Below are 18,040 nucleotides of genomic sequence, written 5' to 3' on the forward strand. Positions count from 1 at the left end.
GCTCAAGGACACAACGGACGTGACTAAGTTGGTAGAAGCTGGGGATTGAACGAGGAACTATCAGGCGCCACGCCGTCCCTCCTAATCAAACCCAACCACGGGATACTTGGCGGGAACCTTAGCTTTGTCGTGGTTTAACTCTTATCTTACTGACAGGATGCAGTGCGTCTCCCATAATAATGTGACCTCGGACTATGTTAAGGCAACGTGCGGAGTTCCTCAGGGTTCGGTTCTTGGCCCTGCACTCTTTAGTATTTACATGCTGCCGCTAGGCGACATCAAACGCAAATACGGTGTTAGCTTTCATTGTTATGCTGACGACACCCAACTCTACATGCCCCTAAAGCTGACCAACACGCCAGATTGTAGTCAGCTGGAGGCGTGTCTTAATGAAATTAAACAATGGATGTCCGCTAACTTTTTGCAACTCAACGCCAAGAAAACGGAAATGCTGATTATCGGTCCTGCTAAACACCGACATTTATTTAATAATACCACCTTAACATTTGACAACCAAACAATTACACAAGGCGAATCAGTAAAGAATCTGGGTATTATTTTCGACCCAACTCTCTCCTTTGAGTCACACATTAAGAGTGTTACTAAAACGGCCTTCTTTCATCTCCGTAATATCGCTAAAATTCGTTCTATTTTATCCACTAGCGACGCTGAGATCATTATTCATGCGTTCGTTACGTCTCGTCTCGACTACTGTAACGTATTATTTTCGGGTCTCCCTATGTCTAGCATTAAAAGACTACAATTGGTACAAAATGCGGCTGCTAGACTTTTGACAAGAACAAGAAAGTTTGATCATATTACGCCTATACTGGCTCACCTGCACTGGCTTCCTGTGCACTTAAGATGTGACTTTAAGGTTTTACTACTTACGTATAAAATACTACACGGTCTAGCTCCGTCCTATCTTGTCGATTGCATTGTACCATATGTCCCGGCAAGAAATCTGCGTTCAAAGAACTCCGGCTTATTAGTGATTCCCAGAGCCCAAAAAAAGTCTGCGGGCTATAGAGCGTTTTCTATTCGGGCTCCGGTAACAATTAGAGATGTTACCTCAGTAGAAGCATTTAAGTCCCATCTTAAAACTCATTTGTATACTCTAGCCTTTAAATAGCCCCCTTTTTTTAGACCAGTTGATCTGCCGTTTCTTTTCTTTTCTCCTCTGCTCCCCTATTCCTTGTGGAGGGGGGGGGGGGGGGGGGGGGGCACAGGTCCGGTGGCCATGGATGAAGTGCTGGCTGTCCAGAGTCGGGACCCGGGGTGGACCGCTCGCCTGTGCATCGGCTGGGAACATCTCTGCGCTGCTGACCCATCTCCGCTCGGGATGGTTTCCTGCTGGCCCCACTATGGACTGGACTCTTACTATTATGTTGGATCCACTATGGACTGGACTCTCACAATATAATGTCAGACCCACTCGACATCCATTGCTTTCGGTCTCCCCTAGAGGGAGGGGGGGGTTACCCACATATGCGGTCCTCTCCAAGGTTTCTCATAGTCATTCACATCGACGTCCCACTGGGGTGAGTTTTTCCTTGCCCTTATGTGGGCTCTGTACCGAGGATGTCGTTGTGGCTTGTGCAGCCCTTTGAGACACTTGTGATTTAGGGCTATATAAATAAACATTGATTGATTGATTGACTTGTCTTTTATTAGTAAGTAAACAAACAAAGGCTCCTAATTTAGCTGCTGACATATGCAGTAACATATTGTGTCATTTTCCATTCTATTATTTTGTCAACATTATTTGTTGTGTTTTTATTTCCCTGCTTTCTTTTTTATTGTGATGTTTCCTCAGCTCATTAGTCTCCAGCGAGGGGCGGACACTAGGCACACCTGCAAACCATTTCTTCAGAGTATTTAAGCTCGTCACCCACAGCTGGGCCTTGCTGGTTATTTTTCCTGCACCTTCCACGTGCATGTGCCTACTTCGCCTCGTCAGTACCGGTATGTTGTTTTTCCTTAATCCTGTAAATCCTAACGTGTTGTGTTTGTTTCCTAGCCTCCTTGAGGCAACAAGGACCTTATCCTGTGTCTTAGTGTGCCCTGGCTTCTCCCCCTGCCGACCACTGAGAAACCTGTTTTCATTTAAGTATTCATGGTGTGCACTTCTGCCCCCATCGCTTTTTGTTACACTTTTTGGACTCATTAAATGTTTTCCCTTTTTGTTATTCAAACTTGCCTCTCGTCTCTGCATCCCGGGGTCACCCCCTTGACCAGTTCACAACAATTATTAAGGACAAGTGGTAGAAAATTAATTATTAATCTACTTGTTCATTTACTGTTTTTTTATTTTCTTATTTATATTTTTTATTTTATTTTTTTTACTTTATTTGTATAGCACTTTACAATGTATTATTAATCTACTTGTTCATTTACTGTTAATATCTGCTAACTTTCTCTTTTAACATGTTCTGTCTACACTTCTGTTAAAATGTAATAATCACTTATTCTTCTGTGGTTTGATATAGGGCTGGGTGATGTATCGAATATACTCGATATATCGCGGGTTTGTCTCTGTGCGATATCGTGAGTATTCGAGTATACGTTGTCACGCAATTGCTTTTAGCTGAGGGCATTACACTTTCAGGCTTTTCTCACTTTTTCTTGTCTCTCCTCCTCACAGAGAGATAAAAAAAGCGCACCTTCTCACATACTGTCGCGCGTGCAACGTCATACGCCATCACACCCTCATGGGTAAAGTTAGCTGTGGTGCAAGCGGAGCGGTGCGAGTGGTAATATGAGTGAAAGAAGGTGCAAATCTGGTAGCAAATTCCAAAGAAAAACAGCAGGGGGTCCATCGTCTGGCGGTGGTTTGGCTTCAAGCTGGAAGATGTTGAACAGACAACCGTAATATGTCAAGTATGCGGCAAAAGGGTTGCTACAAAAAGTAGCAGCACTATTAATTTGTAGCATCATTTGAAAAGTCACCCGCTAGAGAATGAAGAGTGCTTGAAACTCCGCATGTCAACATCTCCGGCCGGTGCCACACCCAACAAGCACTGACACAATTGAGTCTTCCATTTCCACATCAACACCGTATGAAATAAATAGTCAACAACATACGGAGATAACCACATAGCGAAGGACATACACTATTTGATTTCCTATTATGCAGCTCATTTTTATTTGACAATTATTGAAATATCTTGTGTGACATCATGCACTAAAGTGCACTTTATTTGTTTTAAACGATTGTCGTGGCGTTCTGTACAAAAAGTGCACTTTAATGTAGTGTTGTTTTGATAAGTCATCTTAGTGACATCATGCACAAAAGTGCTTGTTTTAAAATGTCTCTGACAATCTTGCACTTTCTGTTTTGAAATGAGATGAATGTTTGTGCCACTGCTTAATAACTGTTTAATAAATACACTTTTGCTAACTTGACTTAGTTGTGATTTCCCTTCTCTGCATGAAAGTTTAAAATGAGCATATATTAATGCAGTAAGAATGTTTTAATGTAGACACATAGAATCATCATACTGCTGTGATTATATGCATCAAGTGTTCATTCAAGGATAAAGCAAAATATCGAGATATATATCGTGTATCGTGACATGGCCTAAAAATATCGAGATATTAATAAAAGGCCATATCGCCCAGCACCTAGTTTGATACTTTACATTAGTTTTGGATGATACCACAAATTTAGGTATCAATCCGATTCCAAGTAGTTACAGGATCATACATTGGTCATATTCAAAGTCCTCATGTGTCCAGGGACGTATTTCCTGAGTGCGGAGGGGGGGTGCGCGACCAGTACTTTTTAGAGGCGGTATAGTACCGAATATGATTAATTAGTATCGCGGTACTATACCAATACCGGTATACCGTACAACCCTACAGTGTACAAATATTTCCTTCAAGGCCTGGGTCGATAACAAATTTAGCTTGACGACATATTGACTTAGCAATTATTGCCGAGAAACGACACTCTTATGAGACCAAATAAACCATTGATGTAATGATGATACGTAATAATAATGCAAGTATACACTTTCATTTTTGTTCAACAAAACCCTGTTTTTTAATCTCAAAAACACAAAATAGGCAACATTTGCCCCAAAAAACATTTTTCAAAGTGGAATAGTTTATGCCAAGTTAGAAGTTATTGCAGCCTTTAATAGGACAGTAATTCATAACAACATTGATTTTGAGTTATTACTATTTTTTCAGCAATGACAGTTAAAAAAATACCACTAAAATTCTCCAAAAAGTGTTAAAAATTAGTAATAAATTATTATACTTTGAGTTATTTACAGTCGAAAGGTTTCAACGTCGTCGTCACGTCGTGTCATTGCTGGTTTACGAGCAGAAGAGCATGTTCGGCAGCGCACAATCACAGAGTACTTACAAGCAGACACAGTGTGTAGACAGAAAAGGGAGAACGGATGCATTTTGGCTTAAAAAACTAACAATAAAGGTGAAGTTATAACACTGAAACGCCCTCAGGAAGAGGTGCTTTAAGACATGGCTAGCTAGCTAGCGGCTAACATCCATCCACAGTCTGCAGTGTTTTAGCTACTTCTAAATCACTAATCCTCGTCTCCATGGCGACAAATAAAGTACGTTTCTTACACGTATCATCCCTGCAGAATGAGGAATAGCCGTCAAAATGTAAACAAACGTCATTGGTGAAACTACACTTGACATCCACTGTATTATGATGTGCAGGAGCGTATCTCATTGATACTGCTATGATTACGTCGATTTTTTTTGGCATCACAACATCTTCTTTTTTTTTTTTTTTTAAATGTATATTATGTTTATAAACTCAGATAATACGTCCCTGGACACATGAGGACTTTGAATATGAGCAATGTATGATCCTGTAACGACTTGGTATCAGATTGATACCCAAATTTGTGGTATCATCCAAAACTAATGTAAAGTATCAAACAACAGAAGAATAAATGATTATTACATTTTAACAGAAGTGTAGATAGAACACGTTAAAAGAGAAAGTAAGTAGATATTAACGTAACGTGTGGAGTCCCCCAAGGTTCAATCTTGGGGCCGACTTTATTCAACATCTATATGCTCCCACTAGGACAAATCATGCAAAATAATAACATTGACCATCATTGCTATGCCGATGACACCCAAATCTATGTAGCGCTATCACCAAATGACTATCGCCCCATAGATCTTCTGTGCCAGTGCATTGAGCAAGTCAAACACTGAATGTGCCAAAACTTCCTACAACTAAATGAAGATAAAACTGAGATAATTGTTTTTGGTGCTAAAAAAGAAAAGTTTAAAGTCATCCAACACCTTCAATCACTGTCCCTGAAAACCTCAAATAAAGCCAGAAATCTTGGGGTTATTCTAGATTCTGATTTACATTTCGACAGTCACATCAAACCAGTAACAAAATCGACCTCAAAAATGTAACAAGACTTAGAGGGCTCATGTCAGCTCAAGACTTAGAAAAACTTGTACATGCCTTTATTACCAGTAGGCTAGACTATTGTAATGGTCTCCTTGCTAAGGTCTTCCCAAAAAAACTGTCCGGCAGCTGCAGCTTGTTCAGAACGCTGCTGCTAGAATTCTAACAAAGACCAAAAAATGTGAGCACATTACACCAATTCTTAAATCCTTACATTGGCTCCCTGTACATCAAATAATTGATTTCAAAATCCTCCTGCTCATATATAAATCACTACATGGTCTCGGGCCGAAGTATATCACTGATATGCTCCCACTATATAAGCCCTCTAGATCACTAAGATCTTCTGAGACCAATTAGCGGTTCCCAGAGTAAACTCAAATCAAGGGAGAGCATCATTCAGTCACTATGCAACAAATAGCTGGAATAAACTTCCTGAAGATGTCAGACTTTCCCCAACTCTGACTACTTTTAAAACTAGACTGAAAACTTTTATGTTCACCTTAGCTTTCAGCTAAATCTTTTAATCTTTTAACTTCTAACGCCCGCACTGTTTTTATTTTTATTGTCTGCATTTTAATTTTGCTTTTATTTTCTTTCATTTCACTTTGTTGTCTGTGAAGCACTTTGAGTCTGCCTTGAGTATGAAAAGTGCTATACAAATAAAGTAAAAAACAAACAAACAGCAAATGAACAAGTAGATTAATAATTCATTTTCTACCACTTGTCCTTAATAATTTTGACAAAATAATAGAATGGAAAATGATACGATTTGTTACTTCATATGTCAGCGGACTAATTAGGAGCTTTTGTTTGCTTACTTACTACTAAAAAACAAGTTGCCTTGTATGTTCACTATTTTATTTAAGGACAAACTTGCAATAAGAAACATATAATTAATGTACCCTAAGATTTTTTGTTAAAATAAAGCCAATAAGGAAATATTTTGTGGTCCCCTTTATTTAGAAAAGTATCGAAAAGTCTCGAAATACATTTTGCTACCGGTACCAAAATATTGGTATCGGGACAACACTAATTTGATGTTAAGTATCGTATTTTTCGGAGTATAAGTCGCACCGGAGTATAAGTCGCACCGGCCGAAAATGCATAATAAAGAAGGAAAAAAACATATATAAGTCGCACTGGAGTATAAGTCGCATTTTTTGGGGAAATTTATTTGATAAAAGCCAACACCAAGAATAGACATTTGAAAGGCAATTTAAAATAAATAAAGATTAGTGAACGTTATATGAGGCATAAATAACCAACTGAGAACGTGCCTGGTATGTTAACGTAACATATTATGGAAAGAGTCATTCAAATAACTATAACATATAGAACATGCTATACGTTTACCAAACAATCTGTCACTCCCATTCGCTAAATCCCATGAAATCTTATACGTCTAGTCTCTTACGTGAATGAGCTAAATAATATTATTTGATATTTTACGGTAATGTGTTAATAATTTCACACATAAGTCGCGCCTGAGTATAAGTCGCACCCCCGGCCAAACTATGAAAAAAACTGCGACTTATAGTCCGAAAAATACGGTCATTTGAGCCTTCAGTAGGTCAATAATTCATAACAACAATTAATTTTGACTCAACATTTTTTGGAGCAATTACATTTTTAAAGAAAAAAACAGTCTGCATGGCAGCTTTGTGTTATTAGAGTCAACATTGCAACTTTTTCCTCCTTACATTTCACCTGTTTGCTCTTTTTGTCATGTCTGTGTAATCATGTTTTGTTTTAAGTCATGTTTTGTTTAGTTATAGGACTCTTTAGTTTCTGGCTTTTCACTCCCTTGTCTTGTTTCCATGATTGCCCATTAGTTTCACCTGTTCCACGTTTGGATTTATTGTGCACTCTTGTCACCATAGCAACCCATTAGTTTTCACCTGTCACGTCACGCACCTGTTTCACGTTTTGAGTCACGCACCTGTTTTCGTTAATCATGTCTGTAGTATTTAAGTTCATTGTTTTTCAGTTTGTCTTGCTGGTGACATCCCCACAATTATGCTCTACACACTCTTCATCCTCTTAGATCCTGCTTCATGTCCCATGCCAAAGTAAGTTTTTGTTCCATGTTTATAGTCTTTTTGTTTTTCATAGTTTGTTCTGCGCGCCTTTTGTTTACTTCCTTGTTTTGTAGTTATAGTGTTAAATAAAAATGTACCTTCATTCCCGTCTCGCCCGAGCCAACTTTCCGTTGCATCCCGGAAAAGCAAACACCCAGGACCAAGTCATGACACTTTTATTCCACTTTTCATGTATTTCTAGATTGTGCCATGGGCCATTAAACAATTAGCTGCGGGCTAAAAATGACCCCCGGGACATGTTCTGCTGTGGGACATTTATAAATAGCTATGGGCCACAAATGGTCTTCGGACCAGACTTTGGACATACCGTATTTTTCGGACTATAAGTCGCAGATTTTTTTCATAGTTTGGCCGGGCTCCAGTGCGACTTATATATGTTTTTTTCCTTCTTTATTATGCATTTTTGGCAGGTGCGACTTATACTCCGGTGCGACTTATACTCCGAAAAATACGGTAATTGTCGTGTCCCACCTGTTTTGAGGTAGTCCATAGCTGGTCCCGACCCCCACTTGAGGAAGACTGTAGACGGCCTTCTTCACAGTGGCCTGGTCGGGGAAGTTGAAGAGGACTGAGGCTGTCAACAGACAAGTGCAAACTTTACTTAGCGAGAAAACGTACACGTTATTTGACACCTTCCTGCACGGTGCGCATGTGACATACTTCTGTTGGCCATGAAGACCTCCATGGCGCTGGTCTGCAGAAGGTGACGCCTGGAGAAGAGGGCGCGGATCTCGCTGAACATCCACTTGCCGTGGAGACCCTCGGTGTACGCCAAGACCTGAGGAAAAAACACCAGGGTGTTTACCGTACTGGAGATAATAGCAGAGGTACCACACATGACTTGAAGCTCTTCAAGCTAAAATCTTCCAGTGAAATAAAAACATTGAACAAACTTGAACTTTGTGTGTCTTTTGCTTTTTCCTTTCTGGTTATGTGACACCTTGTTGTTTTTTTAAAAGATTACAACAGTAGAAAAAACGACCCCAATGGTGTGCAAAGTGTTCTAGTGACTTATTTTGGTAGGGTCCTACATCCTGGACTTTAGATTTGTACAAACCCCGTTTCCATATGAGTTGGGAAATTGTGTTAGATGTAAATATAAACGGAATACAATGATTTGCAAATCCTTTTCAACCCATATATATAATTGAATGCACTACAAAGACAAGATATTTGATGTTCAAACTCATAAACTTTTTTTTTTTTTGCAAATAATAATTAACTTAGAATTTCATGGCTGCAACACGTGCCATAGTAGTTGGGAAAGGGCATGTTCACCACTGTGTTACATGGCCTTTCCTTTTAACAACACTCAGTAAACGTTTGGGAACTGAGGAGACACATTTTTTAAGCTTCTCAGGTGAAATTCTTTCCCATTCTTGCTTGATGTACAGCTTAAGTTGTTCAACAGTCCGGGGGTCTCCGTTGTGGTATTTTAGGCTTCATAATGCGCCACACATTTTCAATGGGAGACAGGTCTGGACTACAGGCAGGCCAGTCTAGTACCCGCACTCTTTTACTATGAAGTGGCTTGGCATTGTCTTGCTGAAATAAGCAGGGGCGTCCATAGTAACGTTGCTTGGATGGCAACATATGTTGCTCCAAAACCTGTATGTACCTTTCAGCATTAATGGCGCCTTCACAGATGTGTAAGTTACCCATGTCTTGGGCACTAATACACCCCCATACCATCACAGATGCTGGCTTTTCAACTTTGCGCCTATAACAATCCGGATGGTTCTTCTCCTCTTTGGTCCGGAGGACACGACGTCCACAGTTTCCAAAAACAATTTGAAATGTGGACTCGTCAGACCACAGAACACTTTTCCACTGTGTATCAGTCCATTTTAAATAAGCTCAGGCCGGAGCACAGCGAACCCGATGGCGTTTCTGGGTGTTGTTGATAAGCGGTTTTCGCCTTGCATAGGAGAGTTTTAACTTGCACTTACAGATGTAGCGACCAACTGTAGTTACTGACAGTGGGTTTCTGAAGTGTTCCTGAGCCCATGTGGTGATATCCTTTACACACTGATGTCGCTTGTTGAAGCAGTACAGCCTGAGGGATCGAAGGTCACGGGCTTAGCTGCTTACGTGCAGTGATTTCTCCAGATTCTCTGAACCCTTTGATGATATTACGGACCGTAGATGGTGAAATCCCTAAATTCCTTGCAATAGCTGGTTGAGAAAGTTTTTTCTTAAACTGTTCAACAATTTGCTCAGGCATTTGTTGACAAAGTGGTGACCCTCGCCCCATCCTTGTTTGTGAATGACTGAGCATTTCATGGAATCTACTTTTATACCCAATCATGGCACCCACTTGTTCCCAATTTGCCTGTTCACCTGTAGGATGTTCCAAATAAGTGTTTGATGAGCATTCCTCAACTTTATCAGTATTTATTGCCACCTTTCCCAACTTCTTTGTCACGTGTTGCTGGCATCAAATTCTAAAGTTAATGATTATTTGCACACAAAAAAAGTTTATCAGTTTGAACATCAAATATGTTGTCTTTGTAGCATATTCAACTGAATATGGGTTGAAAAGGATTTGCAAATCATTGTATTCCGTTTATATTTACATCTAACATAATTTCCCAACTCATATGGAAACAGGGTTTGTATATTAATTGACTATTGTTTTACCATTTATGTGTACCGTATTTTCCAGACCATAGGGCGCATCGGATTATAAGGCGCACTGGCGATGAGCGGGTCTAGTCAGGTCTATTTTCATACAAAAGGGGTCATATTATTGTTATTTGATTCTAAATGGAAAACACTTCCTTGTGGTCTACATAACATGTAATGGTGGTTCTTTGGTCAAAATGTTGCATAGATTATGATTTACAGATCATCTTCAAGCCGCTTTCTGACAGTCGTTTTGTGGGCGGTCTTATTTACGTGGATCACCTTCGGCAGCGTCTTTTTTCCATCATCTTTGTTGTAGTGGTGTAGCGTGCAAGGACGGGAGTGGAAGAAGTGTCGAAAGATGGACTACGGTGTCGTCACGGACTACACCTTTTAAGGCGGAACCGCGCACATTTTCAGGACTTATGCAGATCCCAAATACATATCAGCAGGTACCAGAAGTTAAGAAAAGTTGCTTTTGTATAATATTTGCGAAACACTAAGGAGGCTCTTCCTTCCGATAGGAAATCATGCAGGTAGAAATAGTCTGTTCCAAGGTCAAGCTGGCACCATCCTAACGCGTGAATATTTCAGGCAATGTTTTAGTCACATGTGTGTCATTCTTAACTGTCATTACCTTTATTTTTGATCTAGTAAAAACTAATGCCGCAAATCTTTAGGGTCCGTGTTCATTCGATTTCGAATTCTCAAATGTAAAAAAAATCAAAAAACAAATTTTTATTTTTGAAACAAAACTTAGACAACTATTTAATGACACTTTTTTTAAAACGACACTTTTTTAAAACAACAATAGGACTTCCGCTGAACAAAGGTGGTCCGTGTGTCTTCCGTTCATTCTAGTTCCAATTCTGAAACGCAAATCAAAAAATAAAATTAGGGCCGTTTTTCGATTTTTATTTTATATGGCAGATTTTAAAACAAACAAAAAAGGGTTGATTTTCATAAAAATATTGCCATAAAATTGGATTTTGTGCTGTTTTGCTTTTATGGATTTGAATTTTTCCAGATAAACGCAAAAAAATGTGCAAAAATGCGTGGTTATCCGTATGATGACAAATTGAACCGGAAGCAGTATTTTAGCCTTTCCTATGCGTTTAACATGTTTTTAGCATAACGCTAACACCCTTGTTCAGCAGGAGTCCTAAAAAACAAGTTTCGGACCATTTTTTTTATTTCTGAAACAAAAGTTGGACAACTATTTAAAGACACGTTTTTATATATAGGACTCAATAGGACTCCTGCTGAACAAGGATGTTAGCATTATGCTAAAACATGCTAAACGCAAAGGAAAGGCTAAAATACTGCTTCCTGTTCAATTTGTCATCACACAGATAACCACGCATTTTTGCACATTTTTTTGCGTTTACCTGGAAAAATTCAAATCCATAAAAGCAAACAAATTTGGGGCCGTTTTTCGATTTTTACTATTTATGGCAGATTTGAAAACAAACAATATTTTCATTAAAATATTGCCATGAAATTAAATTTTGTGCTGTTTTCCTTTTATGGATTTTTATTTTTCGGGATAAACACAAAAATCCAATTCATGTTTATCCAAAATGCAAAAATGCGTGTTTATCTGTGTGATGAAAAATTGAACCGGAAGCAGTATTTTAGATTTTCCTTCGCGTTTAGCATGTTTTTAGCATAACGCTAACACCTTTTGGTCCGTGTACCTTCCGTTCATTCTAGTTCCAATTCTGAAACGCAAATCAAAAAATAAAATTAAGGACATTTTTTCGATTTTAATTTTATATGGCAGATTTGAAAACAAACACAAAAAGGGTTGATTTTCATTGAAATATTGCCACAAAATTAGATTTTGTGCTGTTTTGCTTTTATGGATTTGAATTTTTCCAGATAAACGCAAAAAAATGTGCAAAAATGCGTGGTTATCCGTATGATGACAACTTGAACCGGACGCAGCATTTTAGCCTTTAATTTGTGTTTAGCATGTTTTTTAGCATAATGCTAACATCCTTGTTCAGCAGGAGTCCTATTGAGTCCTATATATAAAAACGTGTCATTAAATAGTTGTCCAACTTTTGTTTCAGAAATGAAAAAAGAAAAAATGGTCCGAAACTTGTTTTTTAGGACTCCTGCTGAACAAGAATGTTAGCGTTATGCTAAAAACATGCTAAACGCAAAGGAAAGGCTAAAATACTGCTTCCGGTTCAATTTGTCATCACACAGATAACCACGCATTTTTGCACATTTTTTTAAATGTTTGTGTTTAGCTGGAAAAATACAAATCCATAAAAAGGAAAACAGCACAAAATCCAATTTCATGGCAATATTTTAATGAAAATCAACCCCTTTTTGTTTGTTTTAAAATCTGCCATATACAATAAAAATCGAAAAACGGCCCTAAATTTATTTTTTGATTTGCGTTTTAAGATTGGAAATAGAATGAACGGACCACCTTTGTTCAGCGGGAGTCCTATTGTAGGGATGACACTCGAAACCGGTTTTCCCGGTTGTTCGTTAAGAAAAGAACTGAGTCCTCGGACTCTAATCCCTTTTTGAGAACCGGTACCCGTTGTCGAGACCACTATAGTAAAGAAAAAGAGTTGGTTCTTTATTCAAATCCCTGGGAACGAATCCCGTCCCGACCAGAAATGCCCCGTGTGACATCACAAGAAATTACGTCACGTAGCTCAGTCATTAGGCGCAGATAGGGAAAGCAGGAAAAACAATGGACCGGAAAAAGCGCTCCAAGGTGTAATAAAGTTCAAAACAAAAGGTATAATCCAATGAATAACTTTACTGAGAGATTTGAGCAGGGTACAAACACATGACCAACACTTTTACGACCAACCGGAAACATAGCAACCAGGCTAGCAACGCACCTCCTTTACGGCAGCTGTCACAACGTTCTTAAAGCAACCGCAGCACATACATATTTATACAACATATCTCCCTTTTTTAACTTTTGTTTTTCTTTCCTTGTAAACAAAACAAAACCACACTGTATATGTGTTGTCTGTCTAATTATAAATAATGCAGACGAGGCGTGTTGGCTGAGTTCTTGACGTTTACTTTCACAGCGTGCTCATAACCTCATTCTTAGCTGCCGGCGTGGCGACATGCAACAACACTTTTTCTACCGCGCATGCTCGTCACTCCCGTTGCATGCTGGGTAGTGTAGTTGTTATATTCCCTAGCTCATAACATCACATCTTTCCCTCTATAAAGAAATAATGTTAACTCAAAGTGTATTTCTTTTTTTAGCTTGAACTTTTCATTGTTTAGCATTGTAACCACATTTGCAAACAACTTTTCTCTTCATAGAATTTTCTTTCAATAAAGAAATAAAGTGCAACAATGTCAAAGCATCATAACAAACAGTTATGTCAAATAGCAGCAGAAGTGCTGTATTATTTTCAGTTTTGTGCCCAAGGGACTGATTTTATTTAACACTATATTATTATTTATACACCTATAGTGATCACAGAGACAGGTTGTTTTTGTGTTACTGTATATATTTGTTTTTCTGAAAAATCCCACTTAATATACTTTGGGTAACAACAGTCAATATTTATTTATTTATTTATTTTATTTTTTTTTAGGGGGGTAACAGTCAATATTTATTTATTTATTAGATTTTATTTTTTTCTTACATAATAAAAGTGAGCTTTTGCTAAACCAAATAGTGTGTGTTTTTTTCCATACACAACAACCTATCTGGACTCTATAAGAGAATCGATAAGGAATCGGTTCGATAAGAGGATTCGATAATAGGCTCGAACTCGCTAATTTCTTATCAAACATCATCCCTATCCTATTGTCGTTTTTAAAAATGTGTTGTTTTAAAAAAAGTGTCATTAAATAGTCGTCCAACTTTTGTTTCAGAAATAAAAATAGAAAAAAAATGGCCCAAAATTATTATTTTTATTTGCATTTGAGAAATCGAAATCAAACGGACCCTAAAGATTTGCGGCATTAGTTTTTACCGGATCAAAAATGAAGGGGATGACAGTTAAAAATGACACACATTCGAGAAATATTCACGCGTTAGGATGGTGCCAGTCAGGGGCGTCACCAGCTTTTAAGGACAGGGGGGGCTTTGCCCCCAGGAGATGCACAGGATGCGAGCGAATGTTACGCACGAGCACAAAACTTCACAAACGGCTAACAAAGACTGAGAAATCATTCATTGTTATTATTATTATTTTTTTTCAATGCACGGGACGAAATGAAATGCTCCCCAGGACGATGGCTTTTAACCCTATATTTTCTTTTTCTTTTCATGTAGTTATTTGTTTTACATTTTATATTAAATGTCTTGGTTTTTACTCCATCTGAAAATCCTATTAAATGTTTAACAAGCCATCCTATAATAATAAAACAGCTATAATGTAACAATACAATAAAACAAATATATTTAATGATGTTTTTTTCATTATTTTAACAATAGGCTTATGTATATTACTTTATATAGATTCTACAAGAAACACAAAACTTAAAAAATAAATGATTTACAATTGCCCCCCTAAAATAGGCCTAACCACGCCAATGGTGCCAGTTTGACCTTGGAACAGACTACTTCTACCTGCATGATTTCCGATCGGGAGGAAGAGCCTCCTCAGTGTTATCAGCGCTCAGCAATGTGCGAGGTGACAGAAAAAGAATCGATAAAAAGTAATAGGTGGCAGACAAAGCACACAAAAGTACCACAATGGTCCTGACAGGCGAGATTGGTCCCCTCACGCGCTCGCTCCTCTCGGAACAATCTTGTCCCGGAAGGCCGACCTCATCAGCCTTCGGGGGTCACGGTCACACACAGGTGAGAATAACTCGGTGGTCAAAGTGCGTGTACCGTAACGCGGCAGGGAAACGTTAAGCGAGGTCATCTGCGGCGCTCATTTAAAACAGAGACGCGGCAGGAAGTGTGCGGCGGGAGCACGCAGCCTCCGCTTTAATTTCTCCACGGAATATCCCGGGCCCGACCTCCACGCCGCCGCCAAAATCTCTGGAGCTCAATTAAAATTGGATTAGATGGAGATAGTGGATGTGCATCCCCTGATGCTCTCCTCCAGGGTAATGCACCCCCGACTTGACACCCCCCCCCCATCTCCGACTCAAACAGTTGTCATAGAGACAGCACGGCCCAGAGGAGGCTGTAGGGGGGGGGTTGATTGGTAAGAGAGGACGGCAGGTGAGCGCCGTCCCCCCCCCCCCCCCTAGCCTCGTCTATGTGGCCAGATGTTGTATGAGTAGAGGGCATTCTGCTGAAATGCATCATGGGAAGAATCAACAGCTTGGCAGGTGACATGTGGAATACACCTGAGCTGATTTATTTCAAAACATGGGAAAAAATATAAAGTGAATTAGTCTGTTCCGGTGTCAAGCTGTGGCCATGCTAATAAACTGCACTGGCCCCGTGTTTGCTGTAACATTCTTGCATTCATAACTGTCATGTACAAACCCCGTTTCCATATGAGTTGGGAAATTGTGTTAGATGTAAATATAAACGGAATACAATGATTTGCAAATCATTTTCAAACCCATATTCAGTTGAATATGCTACAAAGACAACATATTTGATGTTCAAACTCATAAACATTTTTTTTTTTTTTTTGCAAATAATCATTAACTTTAGAATTTGATGCCAGCAACACGTGACAAAGAAGTTGGGAAAGGTGGCAATAAATACTGATAAAGTTGAGGAATGCTCATCAAACACTTATTTGGAACATCCCACAGGTGTGCAGGCTAATTGGGAACAGGTGGGTGCCATGATTGGGTATAAAAGTAGATTCCATGAAATGCTCGGTCATTCACAAACAAGGATGGGGCGAGGGTCACCACTTTGTCAACAAATGCGTGAGCAAATTGTTGAACAGTTTAAGAAAAACCTTTCTCAACCAGCTTTTGTAAGGAATTTAGGGATTTCACCATCTACGGTCCGTAATATCAAAGGGTTCTGAGAATCTGGAGAAATCACTGCACGTAAGCAGCTAAGCCTGTGACCTTCGATCCCTCAGGCTGTACTGCATCAACAAGCGACATCAGTGTGTAAAGGATATCACCACATGGGCTCAGGAACACTTCAGAAACCCACTGTCAGTAACTACAGTTGGTCGCTACATCTGTAAGTGCAAGTTAAAACTCTCCTGTGCAAGGCGAAAACCGTTTATCAACAACACCCAGAAACGCCCTCGGCTTCGCTGGGCCTGAGCTCATCTAAGATGGACTGATACAAAGTGGAAAAGTGTTCTGTGGTCTGACGAGTCCACATTTCAAATAGTTTTTGAAAACTGTGGACGTCGTGTCCTCTGGACCAAAGAGAAAAAGAACCATCCGGATTGTTATAGGCGCAAAGTTGAAAAACAAGCATCTGTGATGGTATGGGGGTGTATTAGTGCCCAAGACATGGGTAACTTACACATCTGTGAAGGCGCCATTAATGCTGAAAGGTACATTCAGGTTTTGGAGCAACATCCAAGCAAACGTTACCATGGACGCCCCTGCTTATTTCAGCAAGACAATGCCAAGCCATGTGTTACATCAACGTGGCTTCATAGTAAAAGAGTGCGGGTACTACACTGGCCTGCCTGTAGTCCAGACCTGTCTCCCACTGAAAATGTGTGGCGCATTATGAAGCCTAAAATACCACAACGGAGACCCCCGGACTGTTGAACAACTTAAGCTGTACATCAAGCAAGAATGGGAAATAATTCCACCTGAGAAGCTTAAAAAATGTGTCTCATCAGTTCCCAAATGTTTACTGAGTGTTGTTAAAAGGAAAGGCCATTACATTTTGTAAAATAACAGAAGAAGTTGTGTGCTTATTGGGGAGCATTTGGGCTTTGCACAAGTAAACACAAGTAGACTGCTTGTATCACAAAGATGTTAGCTGATATCATCCGATACTTACTTTTTTGCTGATATCAAACAAATATCGGTTCAAGACAACCCTTATTGGTTATCACCACGCTTCTCTTTTTTTTTTGGTGACTGACCTTATATTTGACTTTTAAGGTGTTTTTTGTCCAGACAATTGCGAGCTGGTATCCAAGGCGTGTGGACTTCTGCTGCGTCTGATCGCATGAAAATGTACATTGTCATTTCTTGTGCATCACACAAGTTTGCAGTTTGGCCTTTTTTAGGGACATCTTTAAGGGGTTACTTCCATCCATCCATCCATTTTCTACCGCTTATTCCCTTTGGGGTCGCGGGGGGCGCTGGAGCCTATCTCAGCTACACTCGGGTGGAAGGCGGGGTACACCCTGGACAAGTCGCCACCTCATCGCAGGGCCAACACAGATAGACAGACAACATTCACACTCACATTCACACACTAGGGCCAATTTTAGTGTTGCCAATCAACCTATCCCCAGGTGCATGTTTTTGGAGGTGGGAGGAAGCCGGAGTACCCGGAGGGAACCCACGCAGTCACGGGGAGAACATGCAAACTCCACACAGAAAGATCCCGAGCCCGGGATTGAACCCAAGACTACTCAGGACCTTCGTATTGTGAGGCAGATGCACTAACCCTTTCCTCACCGTGCTTTAAGGGGTTACTTGTACGCTGCAAATGACGATGTGGTGATATTAAAGCGCAGTGTTTGGGCCCAGCCAGAGTGAGCACTTGTCTGGCGTGACAAGGCGCGGGCCAAAGGGCTCGCTGTCAACAAAAGGGAGGCTAAAGAGGAGGGGGGCTGATTTCAAACAGCCGCGATCAGAAGATTTGTCATAACAACAAAGCTTTGGGGTCTGGAGCAGCACACGGGGCCCCTGTAGACTTGGCGCTTTGACAAAGCCCAGCCCTGTTTTTTTTGTTTTGTTTTTTTTCTCCTCTCTTTTTTTTTGGAGGCCCAGCTGTAAAAAATGCCATTTAATGAACCTGTCTGCTGAAGCTGTCCCCTGCCTGTCAGAGGTG

At 39.8% G+C, this 18,040-nt stretch overlaps 1 protein-coding gene across 4 annotated transcripts in view; it reads right to left on the minus strand.

The window, feature by feature from the left end:
• Nucleotides 1–18,040, minus strand: part of LOC133614516 (neurobeachin-like) — a 726,573-nt gene that overhangs the window by 147,603 nt on the left and 560,930 nt on the right. For all 4 annotated transcript variants that reach the window (XM_061972518.1, XM_061972517.1, XM_061972519.1 and 1 more), the window contains 2 exons: nucleotides 8,170–8,287; nucleotides 7,981–8,083 (listed from right to left, as the gene is read on the minus strand). In XM_061972518.1, the coding sequence (XP_061828502.1) occupies nucleotides 7,981–8,083; nucleotides 8,170–8,287 (221 nt within the window). The remainder of the gene's footprint in view (nucleotides 1–7,980; nucleotides 8,084–8,169; nucleotides 8,288–18,040) is intronic.

Source organism: Nerophis lumbriciformis, linkage group LG17 (genome assembly GCF_033978685.3).
Source record: "Nerophis lumbriciformis linkage group LG17, RoL_Nlum_v2.1, whole genome shotgun sequence".
NCBI classification, from domain to species: domain Eukaryota; kingdom Metazoa; phylum Chordata; class Actinopteri; order Syngnathiformes; family Syngnathidae; genus Nerophis; species Nerophis lumbriciformis.